Raw genomic sequence first — 20,642 nt, forward strand, 5'->3', positions numbered from 1 at the left:
AGCTTTGAACAAATGTGCATATTTACTTAATTCTCTGAATATGTTTATGGAATATTATCACAAACTGGAATAATGATATCAATAAGCTTCTCAGCTAAATTAAGTGTATACAGTAGCCAGATGCCTAAGTTTCAGACAGAATGTGCAAATCTTGTACAATTATTTTGATGACTTGGGTTGCCCGAATGAAGACCCCACAGCAAAAGACATTGGGTCTCCCAGACATGGTATAATTTGGTCATTTGTTATAAATGAGAGCATTCCCCAACATGTGATTATCATGTACTGTCCTGATGATAAGAAAGGAGCTGTCTTGAAAGCCCAGACTACTGTCTGGTGTTTTCATCCCAAGCTGAAATGCTCATCAATTACTGAGCATGTCCTCCTTTACAAGACAGGGCCAAGGTGATGGGAGCACTTGAGAAAATTCCCATGGGGAATTTTCAGATGAGTTCCAATGATGTTTTTCTTGGAATTATTGATATTTTTAAGAACGAGCTGCTCCCCCCCCCCCACTGTGACTTAATCATTTTATCAGATATGTTTAGCATACTAAATGGAAGAATCTTGAATTCTGGAGAAATGAAATGTCATTTTTTTTAGTTGGAGTCTCACTCCATCGCCCAGGCTGGAGTACAGTGGCACGCTCACGGCCACCCCAGCATCAACTTACTGGGTTCAGGCGATCCTTCCACCTCAGCCTTCCAAGTAGCTGGAACTACAGATGACCACTACAATGCCCAGCTGATTTTTTTATTTATTGTAGAGATGAGGTCTTGCCAAGTTGCCCAGGCTGCTCTCGAGCTCATGGGCCCAGGCAATCACTTTACCTCTGCCTCCCAAAATGCTGGGATTACAGGCTTGAACCACCACTCATGGCCTGAAATATCATTTTGGAATAAGAAGGCTTTAAAACATTCTTCTAGCATTTAGACTATTCCTGGTCTCCCACTCTGAGTTCTATTACTGGACCTTTCCCTTTGGAGAACTCAGGAAAGAACCTGTCTTCCTGATCCCAAGAGGGCAGAAGGCTTCTCAGAGGCCACCCCAAGTCCCACCCCCAGGTCAGTGGAAATCCTTTGCTTTCCTGGGTTCCCTGTGACTCTTATCTCTCACCTTCATGCCTTCTTTATCGGACTTCTAGTGAATAACAGAGCTCTGCCAAATAATCTGATGCTCAAACATTCCTTATCTTCCCAACCCTCACTGAGACCTGGGTGGTTATGAATATTTTCAGTCAGCGAACATGACAGATAACATCACACATGGCAGGTACCCATGCACAGTTTTCAGCATGCTGCAGCAACATCACATTTCCCTCTCAAGGAAGTGTAGTGGGCTTTTAATTTTCATTTATTTCTACAAATAGATACAAATGTACTTTATATAAGCCATAAATCATACACCCTTATTAAAATAGTTTTTCTTTTTTTTTATCCTACTTGACTCCCACCTTGCCTACTCAATTCATCCCCTACCCCATTTCCATGCTAAGTAAACTCATCATAACAGCTTTGCAGATATTCATTCACATACTTTCCATGTTCATATGATCATATACATATGCACGAGAGTGTACACACCACACACACACACACACACACACACACACACACACAGGTATATGTAAGGCTCTTGCTATTGTTTGTTTGACCAAATACAGTCTCACTTATACCCTTTTGCCCCCATTCTTTTCTTTGCTTGCTTTTTCCTCCTTTCCTGCCTTCTGCTAAATTGTTAAAAATGTGGGCATCCCTCCCCACACCACCCATCCCTCGCCTTTCTCTGATCTTCTATTGATTTGGCTGCTATAGTACATATTTTAATTCATCTGGAGTTAAAAAGTAACTGTAACAACGTCTGTAGTTGTTCCAAATACATCCTCCTCCCAACCACATTCAAGGTCATAGCTTGTTTTTAACTCCCCATTGAACATTCACCATTTTATCTCCATCTTGTTATTATTGCTTAAAATTTTAGTTATTAGACATGCACACACACACACACACACACACACACACACACACACAGAGAGAGAGAGAGAGAGAGAGAGAGAGATTTTTTATGGTCAATAGTTAAATATTTTTACTTTATTCACATTTTATGCTCACCATTGTTTCTTTATCCCACTTCTTTCTCTGTGTTTATTTTTCTTTTGCTGATCCTTATAACTGTTACACTTACCTCGTTATTATTATATGCCAGGCACTTCTCTAAGTACTTTATACATATAGTGACCTAATTCAATTCTTTCAACAGATGCTATTATATCCCCATTTCTCAGATGTGGAAACTGAGGCATATATTCAGTAATTTGCTCAAGGTTGTACAGGAAGTCACCCAGCTGGTATGCAGTCCCGAAGAGGCTGGCTCCAGTGCCCATGCACTTAACTCCTATGCTGGCTGCCTCTCGGTTGAGTTCTTTTAGAGAGTGAGGGTCTGTGGGTGGCAAATGCTCTTTGTGCTCTTATGACCCATAATATCTTTTTTGTGCTGTCACCTGTAAATGGCAGTTTGACTATGAATAAAATTCAAGCTGACAGTTATTTCCCTCTATTATCTTCTGGTGCCCTATTGCTGTCATTGAGGAGTGGGTTGTCATCTAAGTTGTTCCTTTGCAGGTCCCTGAGAGTACTTTATGGTTGTTCTTTTTCCATGAAGTTCTGTAGTTTTCCTATGATACGTCGGGGGTAGATTTATTTTTATTTATCCTGCTCAACACTCAAAGTGTACTTTCAACCCAAGGGTTTATGTTTTTCTTCAATTCTGGAAAATCTAAACTGCTATCTCTTCAAATATTGCTTCTTTACCATTTGCCTCCATTTACTTCTAGAATTCTTAATAGACAAATGATGAAGTCTATCTGTCTCATCTCTGTGACTTTTAACTGCTGTTTCCCATTTTTATTTCTTTTGCTTTCCGTGCTATGTTTGGGGTGAGGTTTTCCATATTATCTTCCAATTTACTAATTCACTTTGAAATATGCCTAGTCTAGGGTTTATTCCCTAATTCCTTCTATTATTTTTGTTTGTTTCAATGACAGTTTTTTCATTTCAAAATTTCTTTTCTATCCAGGTATTCTTATTTCATTTATAGCTGTTTGTTCCATAATTTCTTACTTTTCTTAAAAGCAAACATATACTGTCATTAATCTCTCTGAAGACCCTCAACACAATCTTTTTTTTTTTGAGCTGGAGTCTCACTCTGTCGCCCAGACTAGAGTGCAGTGGCCGCTCCCGGCCACCACAGCCTCGACCTGCTGGGTTCCGGTGATCCTTCCACCTCAGCCTTCCAAGTAGCTGGAATTACAGGCACGCACTACCACGCCCAGCTAATTTTTTGTTTTATTGTAGAGATGAGGTCTCACCTGCCCAGGCGGGTCTCAAACCCATGGGCTCAGGCAATCCACTCACCTCAGCCTCCCAAAGGCACGGGATTACAGGCTGAGCCACCGAGCCCGGCTTCAACACAATTTAAGGTCTGTCTTGGGCATATAGACAGACTAGTACAATCATTACAGAGTGCAGCACTCAAATTAAGTATACAGACTTGCTAAGACCCAGCAGAGGAATTTTCTCACAGACTTATGAGAGTGTATGCTCAAGGACAACCATCCCAGCATTGTTTGTGTTAGTGGGAGTGAGGAGGTTGGGGGCACAATCCAGCTGTTCAACCATCAGGAAATGGAAGTAAAATGTCGGGATATGTTCTGTGGGACGTATATGGCAGTTAGAAACTGATAACTATATGCATACACAGTGAAATGGGTAGATATCAAAAACAGTACCAATGAGTATGTAAGAAACAGAATGAGACCTATAGCACAATGTCATTTTCACAGCCTAAAAATTACCCAGAAAACTTTAACACAAATTGTAAGAACACATATAATAAAAGAATATACCTCAAACTGATATATATCTACTTCCTGTTGGAAGTAGAGAAAAATGAGAATAGGCATGGGGCATGAAACATGGGGAGAAAATATATACACACACACACATATATATATATGTGCATATATACATACATGCATATATGCCTATATCTATACACACACACACACACACACACACACACACACACACATATACATATATACAGAAGAGGCTTTGCGCAGAATGATGAGGATGTTGTGCCCTAACCTGAAGATTAAAATTAACTTAACCATCCATGCTTCTGCATCAATAAATGTCTTTATCTGCCTGCCCAGAAAATTGCTTTCATCTGTAACTAATTCATAGTCTATCTATTGACTTTACTAACTTTTTTAGCATTCGATTTATTCATATATTTTGTCATGTTGGAGGGCAGACTCATTTTTAATGAAACACATCTTGTTTCTCTCACTCTTTTTCTCTTTGTGCTCCTCCCTCTCTGGTTGACAGACCTTCTGGGGCCTCAATCTAGGACCAGCTTGAATAAAGACTATCGGAATGATGCTCCCTGACAATTCCGGAGACGAGGCCGATCCTGTACAGAGTCAATGGGCATCTGAGCTTAGCAACGGGAGAGAGGCCGCTTGTACCTTCCTCCCTCCTTGGGTTTTGCAGTGGTATGGAAAGCCTAGCCCCAAGCAACACCTGGTGCACTTTTGTTGAGTTCCCTTTCGCTGGCAGTCCAGGTGGTAGGGAGTCTCACTCCAACCTGCAGCTTCAAACTGCGAATCTTCCTGTTTTGCACAACACGCTTTCAGTCACCTTCCTGCTTCTGGAACCGGTGCTTTATAAGCTCAGGTTTTCAGCTTCACTCACTACCTTGCATTTCTGTCCTATTTCTGGTCTTCAGACATATGCTTTGTTATCTAATTCAGCAATGTCTTCTTGATATTCTCTTTTCTATTTTATCCACTATTGCTGCAGTGAAAAGAGGTGCTTCCTGCCTCAACAGATTGTCAAAGTACACCAACAAATTTGGATAAAGCCAGATGAAATACATATTAGCAAGGAGAAGAGGAATATGACTGATTTTAAGGCTTCAAAAGATTTACATCCTCCTGTGTGTTGGAAATCTATCTAAGAATTACACACTTCATTTATCCCAGGTCCATTGTTTTTATAAATAATCTTACAAACAGCCTTTGGGGTTCTAACTTCTTGGTTATCATGATCTTCTGTGTTAGTACAAAGAAAATGGCATTCCATGCAACAGTTGAAATCGACACCCTAAATTCAGAGCCTCTAACTAGACTTTCCATTTCAAAGAGGACCCTCAAGCAGGAAACATATTCTATGTATTTTCCCCACACCTCAGGTCTACAACTGATATTTATTTTAATTTGATTTTACCCAGATACTATAGTAGCATATATAGTTGAACACAAGAATAGATTTTACCAGAGCCCCTAGTAATTATCCAGGACCTCAGACTTTAGTATGAGTACAACTCAGTCTCCCCGGCCCTTCTCCTCCACTCAACCTTTCTTTCCAGCCCCTGTCCCAAGCCAGCATATTCCTGGCCTCTGCACTATGGTCCCACAGTCCTTTTTGACTGGATGCCTTTCCCAAGCCCACCTTAACATCCCTGCTCTTTTCTGAGTCTACTCAGGTTGATTCACCTCGAGTATTGTTGCCTTTCCTAATGCTACATTTTCCTTCCCTCCTCTAAATTTATCTCTACCATTGATTTAACATTCAATCACTTGGCCTTCGAGGCCTGTCATCTTAATTATGCCATATCCTTCCACTATATCTGAAAATGCCTTAGTACCGAAAACTAGTGTGGTATATCACATTTGTGGTACATCATCCCTTGCTCCTCTAAACAATCTTTGAGATGTAGCAAAGCAGATATTACTGAGATTATGTTACTTCCATGTTTCAAATGATGAAGTTGAGGCTTGGAGACATTAAGTAGCCCACTCAATGAAGAAGTAACAGAGTTGGGATTTGAACTCAACTCTGTCCTACCTCCAAAGGTGTAGTTCTTTTCTAGTATAACCAAGGTGGCAAAGAGGTCTGCTTCATCTCAAGTCCAACTCTAAGTAATTAGGCATAGCTGCCCAGAGTGCTGTTTTAAAGAGCCAGACTTGGGCTCAACAGGAAACCAAACCATCCTTGATGGAGGATGGAGCAAAGTCAGCCATGGGTCCAGCATTTAAAAGAAAGAGCACAACACCAACAAATTTCTTGGTTGGATCACCTCTCTGCTGATCCCTGTTCTGCTCTGACTTTCTTAGGCTAGGATAGAGAGTCTTCTACTAGTCTGTGTATTCCACGGCACTTAGAACATAGTGCTTAACCTATAGTAGATGAGTAATAAATATGTATTGCTTGATAGTGACATAAACATCCTCAGTGAGGCACAGCGCCACTCTCAGAAATTGCAAGTGCAGCCGACAGACAGCCATGCTGGGAGACCTGTACATGAGTAGCTCTCTTCTGGGCCTGCTAAACAACTTCCACTTGGTGAAAGATCACAAGCTAGCATGCTGCAAAATAAAACGTGATGCTTAAGGAAAATTGTTTGAGCTGTAAGACTGAATATTGATGTAAAAATGCGGTTTTGCTTCTGCATGATGATAATACTTGTCCTATGAACTGCTTGGTCACAGGGAAACCATACACCACACAGCACGGTGCACTACCTCCCCATGCCCTGCTCGTGCTCATGTTCAAGGTCACTCATCTCCTCTGGAGTTCTCCCATGGGTTGTTGCAGGCTCTGCCCTCTCCATCAATTAATGAATCAGAAATGGAGAGAAGGTGTTTCCAGCATGCACTGTGGTAAATTACAGGAGAAAAAAATTACTAATTACCGATGATCTCCTACAAGCAGGCCTTGCCCTCCCCTTCTCTGCTCTGTTGGTTTTCAGCCCCAATTTGGGCTCCCTGCTTCCCTTCCAGACTGTCTCCCGCCTCAGGCTGGGAGTTCTCTGTTTCCGTTTCATCTCTTTTCCATACCTCTGGATGGGGATGCGTCCAGGAACCCAGGCCAAAACCAGCAAATTTATCACCGTGGTAATGACAGCAAGCTGCATGCTGGGTGAATTCTGCAATCCCCCTCAACTCCTTCTTTTGCCAAAACCTGTGGAGCTGCAGGATCCAGCGGGTTACAGAGGCTGTTATCTGCACATGAAGAATGGCTTTGTTCAAAGCTGCAACCAGGACTCAGTCATAAGGCTATTTTGGGAAGTTTGTTTGGGGAAGTTGCAAAAAAACAGATCACCATGTGGTGGGAGATGTTGGTCAATTAACCAAAACTGAGCAGCACTAACACATTTTAAAACTGCCTTTATCAATATGTAACATAGTAAAGAACTATCTTTTGTTCCCTAGGGCTGCCTTGTTCTGAGATTAAGTATTTATGTTTGTGGGGTTTATAGAACTGGTGTCCTGGTGGCACAATGCCCAACTTCATTTACATGAGCAGTCTTCCTAGGCCAGGGTCTGTGGAGGATCCTTAATCCTGTCATTCTAAAGAAAGAGGGAAAGAGAGGAAGGAAAGAAGGGAGGGAGGGAGAGAGGAAGGGAGTGAAGGAGGAAGGGAGCTTCCCTGGAGTTTGAGAAAAGGGAACCTGACCATTCCAATAGGAACAAGGAAAGTCATGTCATGACACAGAAGGTTGAGCATCTTCTGTGGGCAAGGAATGGAATTGGGAGGCACTTACTTGGAGAAGCATGTGTCAGGAGGCACATGGTCAGGGAGACCTGTCGTTGGGGAGCTTGTTGTCAAGGAGGTAGTTTCCCAGGGAGGAATGCAGCCCAGTGCTTGCTCGAAAGAAGCAAACCATCATCCAGTCTCATTAGGAAGTCAATGCCCAGGCATGGGAGAGGCTCATGGTGTGAGACTGTGCCAGATACCCGGGAAACAGGCAAGGAACCAAGTCGTCACTGGTTTGCTATACCATCAGAATGAAAATGCCTTTGGTGACCTACTCTAAACTGAGGGATGTAAATATGGTGTGTTGTGTTTGTCATAGCAGCATCTCCTTTGATTTGGAACATGCATGAGCGATGCTTTCTTAAAATTCAATTCAGCAATGTTTGATGAAGACTGGCGTCTCAGTCCAGCACCAACTTTATACCCCCAACTTCTTTACTCTGCTGATATGGACAGTTAGAATCATGTTGCCCAGAGTGGGGAAGAGATCCTGTCTGTGGCTGTGGCTGGCTCAGATGTCAGGTCATCTTCCTGTTGGGTCCAGGTTCACCAGTACTCGTTACTGGGCCAAATTTCCACTTCCCTAACCCCCCTCAATACACTCTTATGGTTCCTACCCTTCCCCACTTAGAATTGGGGTGCAATTATTGCCTCAGCCCAGTGCTTGTCATCCTCCCTATGCAAAATATTCTCCAGAGGATACACATGGAGGGCAAGGCCCAGACATGCAGGTACCCCAGACCTTCACCCAAGATGATGACTTGCCCAGAGACAGTGGCCTCTGAGGGATTACTGAAGGACCCAGAGAAGGCAAGTCCAAGTGAAAAGATCATAGTAGAGTCCTCAGACGTGTGAAGGGTCCTCACTGCCATTGAGAGAGGATCCTTTTCTATGCTGATCCAGAGAATAGACCAGGTCCATAACTGAGAGTTAGAGGGAAGCAGGTGTCAAATCTACATAAGTAATTCCTTGTACAACTTAATCAATGAAACAGCCTGAATATATATAAGTCAGAGGGAAAATTTTCACTTCATTCTGAAGAAGAGATTCCTAAATTGGGTGCAAAGTTGAACTGAATGCCCTCTACCACCCCTCCCAATCATATCATTCTAAGAGTGCCCTAGAACTTTCCATGAGTCGCAAGGTCTCCTGTAACAGTTTCATTGTCTACTCATCTTTTGAATACTCAGTTCAGCTGTGACCTGAGAGATGAAGAATGTACTTGATGTGAAGAAAGAAATATATTAGACAAGGGAGCAATGAAGTTCCCAGACTTCCTGGGAATCCCCCAGCGACCTGGTCACCTCTCCCATATGGACATACGATACAGCCAGCACTGACACATTAACAAGTGTGCTGAGCCTTTGGACATAAACAAACTCCAAGGTTGCTGTTTCACCTGTCTCTCAAGCACCAAATCATGGAATTTTAGAGATGGAGGAAGCCTGGAGGTCATTGCCTCCCAAGTCCTACCCAGGGCAGGAGTCCCTCATCCAACGACCCAACAGAAGGTCACCCCGCTTCTGCTCAAGCACTTTCAGGAAGGGGCTCACTGCTTTACCAAGAGATTTAGTTCATTTTGAGACAACTAAATCCATTTTGAGACAGCCCTCATGAGAACTGTTTCATCCTCATATTGAGCCCCAAGTCTGCATTCATTCCATTTGATTTCTACCCTCAAGAATAAGACAAAAACAAATCTGTTCTTGAACCTATATACAACGTTTAGATATTCACAGTCATCCATTATCTCCATACCATCTCTCCCTCTAAGTCTTGTCTTCTCCATTTAAATGTCTCAAGTCACCTTAAATGTTTCTCATATTTCATTGTTTTGGATCCCTCACCATCCCAGTCATCATCTTCTGAATATTTTCCATTTTGCTAATGTTCCTTATGAAAAGTAGCGCCCAGAACAAATATCAACCATAGTCTCATCACTGCAGAATACAGTAGAACTGTTACCTCTCTTGACTTGCACACCATATCTTTATTAATGCAACCTAGAATTATAAAAGTTTCATGCCAAATGGTCAGCTGTTAAGGTGAGTGTCAGCTAAAATCACTATCTATTTTTATTTGACATAGTTTTATATAGCTTAAAGAAAGAAGGCAATTTTAACGTACCTTTAAAAATTATAAAAAGACCAATTCCTATCTTCTGTTTCATGAATACTAGACAGAACTATTTCAGAGACTAAGACCCTAGCAAAGGTTATGATTGACTGACTAAGAGAGTTGAATGCTAAGGTGATTGAATCCAAAGGTTAAATGTGTGTTTGCACTTATGTGCCAGTGCCTGGGCCTTTGCAACCTGTCCTTCCTGCACAATCTAGGCCATGGAAGAGCTCTTCCCTGTCTCTTTGTGGAAACTATGCCTGCTTTTGTCTCCCGTACTTTACCTTTTTTTTTCAGCTTGCCACATGCTTCCAGTGGTCTTCCTTCAGCCCATTAGAAACTCACTGGTGGTTTTCCTTTGTGTCTTTGACAGGTCACCTGAAGGAAGAAATCACCCAGCGGCATATACAGCAAGTGGCCATAGGTAGGTACAACATAGAGTCTGCAGGAAGAAGGTAAAGGTAATATCAGCTGACCTGGTCTTGGAATCCAAACCTAGCTGAAAGATAATCCATTTAAAATCCTCAGGAATGTTAAGGCGGGTCAATGTTGCTAGCAGTGCGGCTTTCTTTGAACTTTCCTCCTCTGTAGGACCTATTTTCCCAGCCTGTGTACTTGTGCCTGGTGTCAGCACCTGGTACCCTACCCTTCCAGCAGCTGCCTGCACCTTCCCCCCACACCCTCAACTAAATTCACTGCCCTGTGTCCCAGCTTTTCAGGGCCCTACTCTGAGCTTTGGAGAGCCACTAATCAATCTTAACAGTAACTGTCAATGATGAAAACAGCGACCATTTACTGACCTGTCTCTGCACAGTGTCTCCTGTCATCCTCATGACCATATGAAGAGGCAAGTGCCTTTACCAGATGATGGATATTCAGTGACTTGCCCAAGGTCACATAGCTAGTGAGTGTTGAAACAAGGATTTGAACCCAGCTCCCTCCAAATCCAAAGTTGGTGCTCTCAGCCCTCGTGCTGTTTATGGCCCATAACAATGACCAAGCCCACTTCAACACCTTGATAGTGCAAACACTAAACCAATATGGTCATATTCTAAGAGGCCATTGGCCCCTTTTAAGCAGTGGACAGCTGCAGAAAATGCCAACTTTTGATATGTGAGGCAATGAAATCACTTGGGAGGAGAGTGCAGCTCCCAAGAGATTGGTGGAGCAGGTAGCCTGGGAAAAAACCACCTCGTTTCCTCGCCAGCTAGCCTGAAGCTTTCATTAAACAAGAAATTCATGCATTCTATACAAAGGCTTTCCCCTTGAGATGGCCTGGGCCCTGCAATGACCTATAATAGGAGAAGTCCAGCATTCAGGGTCAAGAGTGGGGAAATGGAGGAGACCCTAATGTCATGAGGATGGCCCATTTGGCCCTAGAAACTTGGATTGGTAGGATGGTTGGTTGTTTAGTTGCAGTAGTAATAATGATCATATATCATAATTACTGATTACATCAGAAACAGGACAAGGAAGCCTAAGTTACATTGGCTGGAGCTTTGAGCCTCTCGCTCTTGGCCCGAGGACTGAGAGGTCATTTGCCAAAACCTTGGGCACACACTTGGAGTTAAGACCCTGCCAAGTGCCTTCAATAAGGAGCCAGGGCTGTCCCAGGGCCCTAACTCCTTGGGCTGGGCACAGGAAGGTGGAATGACCTCTGCTGGAAAGTTGTGCCAAGGTGACCTCCTGGGCCTCTGTGTCCTATACCACGCTCGCCCTGGGCAGGTCTCTGGATGTGGAGTCATCCCTAAGGGCTGCTACCTGGTCCTGAAGCATCTGGCTTCTTTTCCAGCGTTCATGATGCTGGTTCAGTCTGCAGCAAAGTCCTCAGAAGCCAGCCAGGACAGACACTCTGGGTCTTTGGAGACTTGCTGCGTGTTTTCCATCACAGGCTCGTGCCTTAATTCCTCTGCTCATCTCCCTGCGAGTCTTCTTCTGAATTACAGCAGGTGTCAGGTTCAGCAGGGCCCAGCTTTGCCTGAAGTAATCAGCAACTTCAAACGGAAAGCACTCTGGCTGGAAGTCTAATTAAGAACATTTGAAATACCTATTTATTTTAAAAGCATACTATCCCAATTAGAGAAGAAGTGTTAACATCTCCCAGCTGCCATCCTGAGATTAAATGCTATGTTGTCGTCTAAACTCCTTAGAAGGTTGTCTGATGGGGATTTGGAACCTCCAGTACTCATGTGTCCCAGGTGGCCACGTTTCGGATGGGAATTCTTTTCATGGAAAGAAAACTCTCCACACAATAGATTGTTTATAGGGCCTTAACCCTCACCCTTCAGGTCAGCACTGGGGCCCAAGGCAAGGACCAAGGGCTCCTGTAAGAGTGAAAACAATTCGCTCAGTACCTTTGGACTCCCTGGTGACCTGTACTTTGTTCTTCAGATATAGGAGTAAGGCAACAGGATATGCCCCCTTCCATTTCTTTCTCTGTGTCTTGTACTCCCTTCTCCCTTTTTGTTCTGTTTCCTTTGTCTACTTCTCTTCACTCTCTCTCACTCTCTATTTTAAGTATTCCTCTGCTATGGTTTCTTTCTTTTGCCTGCATGTCCCTAAGTTTCCATGAAGATGTGTGGTTGGCTTGGTTTTGTTTTGTTTTCGGGGACTAATAAGCAAGTCTGAGTAAGAAAGGCTTTCTCGTATATTTTGCATAAGAACATGTCTCTGAATGGATAAGTAGACATATGCTCAAGGAAATTGGTACAAAGGCAATCCTGTGTCCCAAGAGGGCAAAGATCTAGTGGTGACGTGAGAGGCACCATTTGGAAGAGATCATTGACTGATGATGGGAAGCCGACCCCAGTGGTGGACCGGAGCCTAGAAGCCCATGGTTAGCATTTCAGGAATCTGGGGATCCGTTGCTAAACAAAGCTTCATTAAAATTAAAGTATAAAAGTTTACAATTAAATAAATTATATCAGAAAACAAATAAATTTTGACAAGTACTCAAAATTCACCACTTCCTAGTCAATTTACTATATTTTACTATTATATGTGTTCTTGAGGTTACTCACATCCTCTATGTCAGTATTGTGAAAATATTGTATAATGGTGTGGTGCCATGCCTCTCTTCCCAAGTCTACATTTAGTGATATCACACTGGTGGCTTAAAATCAGCCATGGTGGCCGGGCTTGGTGGCTCAGCCTATAATTCTAGCACTTTGGGAGGCCAAGGCGAGTGGATTGCCTGAGCCCACAGGTCCGAGACCAGCCCCAGGCAATTTGGTGAGACCTTGTCTCTACAATAAATCAAAAATTAGCCGGGCTTGGTAGTGCTTAGAATTTAGAAGGCTGAGGCAGAAGGATCTCCGGAGTCCAGCAGGTCAGCGCTGGGGTGACCCTGAGTGTGACACCACTCCAGTTGGGCAATGGAGTGAGACTCTAACTAAAAAAAAAAAAATCAGCCATGGTGGGAGTATTTACACCAAGAAAATGAACAAATGTTATATATGGGCATCTTTTTCTTTGTATTTTTTGTTTTCAGAGAGCGACGATTAACATTTACCAATACACCACTGGCATATGGATGGCCCCTTCATGACCAGTTATGAGGGGTGAGGGTGCGTGCATGTGCTCTTATGAGGTGCTCTTCTACTCTCTCCTGGCTGCAAATCCAGATTATGGTTCTCTATTTACCATCCCCCCACACTTCCATCTCCCCCCATACACGTCTGGAAACAAACATCTACCAAATCTTGGTCCTTTTGAAAATCAGTGGACAGAGAAAGTAATGAGGACAAAAATGAGTCTGGAGAAGTACTGTGACCTGTGAGCCCCCTAGGTGTGACCGTCAGAAGCGTGGGGTGAGGGGTGTCTTTCAAGAGACAAAAATCAGTTCTAAGAACACCATCAATAAACAAGTCATTGAACGACTTAGAGGAGGGCTGACTCCCACATACTATTTCAGGAAACAATAAAGCAATGTTATTTTAAAATTAGGCATCATTTGCAAATGATGCTAACTTAACTGAATACAGCTAGCTGAGCTGAGCATGCGTCGTTGAATTCAGTTGGGTGTATTTTGATTCCTTTCTTGTACTATCGACCCTAAATGGCACAGTATTGCTGATAATGCAGATGAGGCCCAGCAGGAAACGGTTCTTTAGTACCTTCCTATGTGCCAGGCATGCTTCTAAGTTCTCTGGTGTATTTTCTTCATTAATGCTCACATCCCCATGAGGTAGATACCTCTATTATCTTCATGTTACAGTTACAGCACAAGGGGGTAAGTAAACCTGCCTAAGGTAGCCGAGCTAAGGATGCAAAGCCAGCAGCCTGCCTTCCGAGCTGTGCTCCAGCCACTACTCTGCACTGCCCTCAGCCCTTTGCCAGGCAGTCATGGAGTCCACAGAAGGGAATAGACCCAGTGCCTGCCTTCAAGGAGTTTCCAATCTAAGCAGGAGGAGGGGACATATGCATAAAAAGATAACTCCTTTTTTAAGCTTCAGATTCAGCTACATAAATTTTCCCAATCTCTGTCCTCTTCCTCTTATAGTCACAAAACCAATTCAACCTTGACCTCCTCGATGAAAACTTCCCTGGCCCCTCGCCCCCAAGTCTGCTTTTCCTCCAACCTCGTGCATCTCTGTGAGAGCAGCAATCTTGTTTTGTAATTATTTATTTCCATGGCAATTCTCCATGCTAAAATGTGAGCTCCTAGAAAGCTGGGTGCAGTCAAATCCATCTTTGTATCCCTAGCAGCCTGCATGAACAATAAATAGGCCAAATCAATGGCCAAGTGAATGCTTCCCCAGATGACTTCCAGACTCACACATCTTGCAAAAGTACAATGAGACATTTGAACATAAAATAAAATAAGTCCATTTAAAAGAAGTAGAAGGCGTAAGTGCTTTTGGACCCCACAGCTGAGCAAATTACAACACACAGGCAATAAATTCGGCTCTCTCTTGTCTAGCCACTAAGCAAAAAGAGAAGCAGCCAGAGTTACATAGTTTTCATTTTCTGACAGCAGGAAGCATACTAACTAATTTATCTGCAGAAATAGAATTTCTTCCTGGAACTAAATACAAGCCAGAATTTATCGTGTGGATCCTTGTGTAAAGGACACAGAGTGACACAGTGAACAATGTCTTCAACTGCAATTTTACAAAAGATACCGAAATGTTGTTCAACCAGATGATTCTTGTATCGACCCTCTATAAAAGCTAGAGGCCTGGCATTAAAGCATAACTCACAGAAAGCATTTATGTGAGCAGCCCAGATAATAGGATCCAGGTACTCTACTTTCTGATGGTTGCACAAGGTAGGAATAAAACTGGGAGAATCCAGCCCCAGGAACATGGGCTGTGGCCCCTCTCAAACATCTCTTCTAAGCAATATTTGGTCAGAACTGGATCCTGTTTAGTTCACAATCAAAACTCTAGCAAAGTGCCTGTGGTTGAAATTTAAAAGGTACATCACCCTACCAAGCAACCTGAAAAATGTGTCAGGTGAAAGGGACAGGTCATCAGAGCTTTGGGAATTTACCAGAAGGAGTGGCCCCTGACAGCCGTCATCAAGACCACAGGCCCAGGCTTGGTCTTAAAAAACGGGCAGGATTCATAATCACGGGGAAGAGTGGGGAATAGTTTGAGTTAGTTGGTGTGTGTGTATGTGTGTGTGTGTATATGTAAACTGTGTAAGTCTGGCTGCTTCTCTTTTTGCTTACTGAGTGTATGTGTGTGGTGTGTATACGTGGCATGTGGTGTATGTGTGGTATGGGTATTTTGTATGTGTGTGTGTGATGTGTGTTGATCTATATAATGTGTATATGTGGTATGTATCCCACATGTGAATGTGTCTATGATATTATGTGGTGTGTATATGTGTGGGGGGAATGTATATATGCGGCATGTGGGGGGTGTGTGTGTGTGTGTGTGTGTGTGTGTGTGTGTTTGTGTGTGTGTGTGTGTGTGTAGGGAAGAAAGGCTGTCTTGGGAGGGATGACTTGAAATAGTTAAGGGACAGACTCACATGATTGGCTGAGTCAGCTCATTGGCAGCCTTGAACCTGAGCTTGACAGTTGAGCCACTGAACATTTTTGAGCAAGGAAGTGTTGCTCAAAGAGGCCTTTAGGACAAAGAAGCTCCCAGGACTAACTCAAGTCTATCAGCATTGGCTAACTGACGGGTGAGGAAATAATCTGTACCACCCCACTCACCCACCCCAAGCCTTCACCTCACACCTACACTAGGTTTTTTTCTGTTGGGGGCACACACTTCCAGCCCAAACCCAGGAGGACCCTAGAGCCCTCCTGGCCGACTCTGAGCAAACCTGCGGCTGACATTGCCCAGTTAGATCTTGCCCAGCTAGATCTGAGACTGCCCCAGAGAGCCCCCTACTCCACTACACACCACATGGACCTGGCCTGGTCCCCTGGGGGTAACTGGTCAGTCCATTATTTCGTTCTGTGGTAGGGTCACAGCCCTAGAGAAGTTTACAGATATGCCTGACACAAGCAATGCATGCTGAGAAGCAGCACACCTTCTCTGCACTTATCCCTTGACCCAACTTCTGTGAAAACATAATTTACTGGAGCATTCCATTTCCTCTACTTGCAGGTATGTTTCATATGCTGATTTAGAAGATAGCAATACTAATCATGATTCATAAATAAAGAGAAAATATCCACAAACATAAGATTGACAGGCTTCAAATGGTGTCAAGTCTCTCTCACAATTACTTGGATATATGAGTCCTCCTCCCCTCCCCCTCCACCTCCCTCACTGCCGCAGGAACAGAGATCTTCTTGAACAAAAACAGCCCCCAAGAACAGGCCCTTGTGGCTTGGATTGCCACCAGCTAGTGTGCCCTACCTGACCCTGGAAATCAGGCTGAGACAGCTCTGGATCCCCTGCAGGGGCCTTAAGGAGGGTGGGGAGAGACCACAAAACTGATGACTTCCTATTTCACTGTACTGTCGTCCTTCGGTCCTTTGAGGCGCTCTTTTTCCCCAACCAGCATTCCTACAGTGACCTCTTGTGGCATCCCTGTTGTTCTTCAAAGACAGGCCTCGGCTGTTGATGCCACTTTCTGCCATTTGATGTAAAATTGCTTAAGACTGAATCTTGAAATGCATTTTGGAATTCTGCACCTGGGGACAACAAAGCTGAGAGGAAGAAAAAGTCCAGTCTGTCCGCCTTTTATTCCCCAAGCTTCACAGAGTGCCTGGTATGATCCATTGTGTGAAGCCAGGAATCCCAGGATGTGGAGAGAAGCCACGGACTGAGACAGAGCTGAAGGGGACCTCCCAGCATCACCTAGCCTAGCCCTTTGCAAAATGGGTTCTGTTGGACCTACATGGTCAGCACAGCCCTTTGGGGACCACGAGGTGAGAGTGAGGGGATCCAGCGTGCAAACGACAGGGTCACCAGATTTCCACACATTACAGTTCAGCCACAACTTCTGATTGTCTTTTTGTGAAATTTGTGTTTGAAGAAAGAGTCTGGCAATTTTTAATACATCCTCCTGCCTTCAGACTTGTGACTTTGTTTAAACATTTCCAAAGGCCAAGAGGCAAAACTTCCTTTCCCCAAAGCTATCTCGGCTCCCTCTAGACTCACAGACCTCTGCACACACCTTCATGATGGAACTTGTCACACTGGACAGTCATTATGTAATCTCTCATCCTCCTTCCCCCAGCACCAAGCACAATGACTGACACACTGTAAAGGTCCTCCATAAGCGTTTCCTGAATAAATCAGTGAAAGCTATCACATTTTTGCTTTAAAGACGTGTCCGGCAGTTACAGGACTCGGTGCCTAGGTTCCCACATCTGTAAAATGAAGCCACTGGGCCGGGTGATCCCCAGCACAGCCCCTGAGACTCAGCTGGCATGCGCTGTCTGACTGTTTGTTGGATGAACAAGTGAATCTCTAACACATGAGTGCTACAGTGTTACCTCTTTGCAATTGCAGAAACACTTGCAACCTTGGTGCGAAGACATGCAAGCACCTGGATGAATTAGAGATGTCTTGATCCTCTCAGAAATGTATGATAAAAATGTTGACTCCTTGGAATTAGGTAGAATGTAAAGGAAGCAGCTGCCCCAAAGGCTGAGTTGACATCTCAGTTAGTTTCAAAAGAACTCAGGAAGTTCTGAAACACTAGTGATAACCTGTCACCACTTAGGTTGATTCTAACTCACAGTTGTTTGTGAATATAGGGCCAGCTTCAGTGACACGAAGTCCTCGGCCAGATTTCCAGGCTCAAAAGAGAGGCTGGGAATCAAAAGAAGCCCCACCCCACTTCTCTTCCAAGGCTTCAGATTTTTTGAGCCGATTCCGGCTCCCTCATCAGCCATTCAGGAGACCAGAACAGGAGTCTCTGTCAGCCCTGGTGCCAGTCTTGAACGGCAACTGTGGTTCAGTAAAAAGAGCATTCACCCTGTGTATTAGTCAGGGTTGTCCAGATAAGCAGAACCAATAGGCTCTATACTGATATACAGAAAGATATTTACTGTGAGAAATTGGGCTCATGTGATATGGAGGCTAATATGATCTGTCGTCTGCAAGCTAGAGGCCAGGGGAAGTTGGTGATGCAGTTCCAGTCCAAACCTGAAGGCCTGGAACCCAGAAGAGCCAAAAATGTAAGTCCCAATCTGAGTCCGAATGTCTGAGAAGCAGGAGTGCCCATGTCCAAGGGCGGGAGAAGACGCATGATCCAGCTCAGAGAGAACGGATTTTGTCCTTTCTCCGCCTTTTTTGGTTTTGTTTTCAAAATTAATATGTATTTTTTTACTTTGGAGTTGTGGGGTCCAGGTGAGGAGTTACTCCATAAGTAAATTGCGTGCAGGTGAGGTTTGGACTTCTAGCAAGCCCTCTCTCCCCCTAGAACTCAGTGTGCAGTTGTGTGCCCTTATTCCTCCCCACTCCCTCCCTGAGCTGCACCCAGCTTCAGTTGTCCCCACCTTTGTGCTTGTGTGTCCAGTAATCAGGGCCTGCTTAAACATGCAGTACCCGGTTTTTTGTGTCTGCGATAGTGGCATTTTCTCAAAGGACTAAAAATTGGCCCACCCTCTGATCCAGCAAGCCAACTTCTGGGAATTTATTCAAAGGAACATAAATCGCGCTACAAATATTATTTTTAATTGGCAATCATAATTGTAGATATGTATGGGATATAATGTGATGTTTTGATATACGTTGGCAATGTGAAATGAGTAAATCAAGGTGGTTAACTTATTCATCACCTCACCTACCTGTCATTTTTTGTAGTGAGATATTTGAAATTCACTCTTGGCAATTTTGAAATATACAATACATTGTTATTAACTATGGTCACCCTGCTGCGCAAAAGATCTCAAAAACGTATTCCTTCTGTCCAACTGAGACTTTGTTCACTTTGACCAGCATCTCCCCATTTCCTCCCACTTCACTCCTGATAACCCCCATTCCACTCTCTACTCCGGTGAGTTCAACTTTTTTAGACTCCACATATAAGTGAGATCATTGCAGTATTTGTCATTCTGTGCCTGGCTTATTTCACTTAGCATAAAGTCCTCCAGGTTCATCTATTTTGCCACAAATGACAGCATTTCCTCCTTTTTTAAGGCCGAATAGTATTCCATTGTATATATATATCCCATATTTTCTTTACCCATTCCCGTTAATGGACACTTTGGTTCATTCCTTGTCTTGGTTATTGTGAATAATGCTGCAGCAAACATGGGAGTGCAGATGTCTTCAGCATATTGATTTCAGTTCCTCCAAATATATACCCAGAAACGAGGTTGCTGGATCATAGGGTGGTTCTAGTTTTTGTTTTTCAAGGAACATCCCTACTATTTTCTATAGTGGCTGTACTAATTTATATTTCCACCAACAGTGTACAAGGGTCCCCTTTTCTCTACATCCTACCAATGCTTATCTTTCATCTTTTTTATAACAGCCACTCTAACAGGTGTGAGGTGATAGCTCATTGTAATTTTAATTTGCATTTCCCTAATGATGAGTAAGGTCAAGCATTTTTTTCATGAATCTGTTGGCCACTTTGTATCTCTTCATACGATAAATGTCTGTTCAAGTCCTTTGTCCTCTTTTTAATTGGGCTATTTATTTTCTTCCTGTTGAGTTGTTGGTGTGCCTTACATATTTTGACTGTAAACCCCTTATCCAATAAATGATTTGCAAATATGTTCTCCCATTCTGTAGTTTGTCACTTCATGCTGTAGATCATTTCCTTTGCTGTGCAGAGCTTTGTCTATTTTTGGTTTTGCTGCCTGTGCTTTCAGGGTCATACCCCCAAAAAATTATTTCCCAAGCCAATGTCATGGAGCTTTTCACTTGTGTTTTCTTCTAGTAGTTTTACAATTTCAGGACCTATAGTTAAGCCTTTTATCTATTTTAAGTTTATTTTTGTATATGGTGTGAAATAGGCATCCAATTTTATTCTTCAGCATGTGGATATTCAGTTTTCCCAACCCATTTATTGAAGAGACTGTTTTTCACCATTGTATAATCTTGGCACCTTTGTCAAAAATCAATTGGCTGTAAATGCAGGGTTTACTTTTGGGGTTTTCTATCCTGTTCCATTAGTCTGTTTATGATTGTACCATGCAGTTTTGATTATTATAACTTTGTAGTATATTTTGAAAATAGGGGGTGTGATGCCTCCAGCTTTGTTCTTTTTTGCTCCAGATTACTTTGGCTACTCAGGATCTTTTGTGGTTCCATATGAAATTCAGAGTTGTTTTCTCTATTTCTGTAAAAAATGACATTAGGATTTTGATAAGGATTGCAGTGAATCTGTAGATTGCTGTGGATAGGTAGTATGGACATTTTAATAATATTAATTCTCCCAATTCATGAACACAGACATTATCCCACTTAAATCAGTGTTTTATAGTTTTCAGTATATAGATCTTTTGCCTCCTTAGTTAAATTTATACCTACTTTTTTCTGTATTTTGTTTTTAGTT

General features: G+C 43.1%; 1 protein-coding gene across 1 annotated transcript in view; it reads left to right on the forward strand.

The window, feature by feature from the left end:
* Positions 1–20,642, forward strand: part of KIF6 (kinesin family member 6) — a 99,456-nt gene that overhangs the window by 42,626 nt on the left and 36,188 nt on the right. The window contains exon 3 of the mRNA XM_021717757.1: positions 10,093–10,143. Within this exon, the coding sequence (XP_021573432.1) occupies positions 10,093–10,143 (51 nt within the window). The remainder of the gene's footprint in view (positions 1–10,092; positions 10,144–20,642) is intronic.

This window comes from Carlito syrichta, unplaced genomic scaffold, assembly GCF_000164805.1.
Source record: "Carlito syrichta isolate Samal-C Ts95f unplaced genomic scaffold, Tarsius_syrichta-2.0.1 Scaffold310924, whole genome shotgun sequence".
NCBI lineage: Eukaryota > Metazoa > Chordata > Mammalia > Primates > Tarsiidae > Carlito > Carlito syrichta.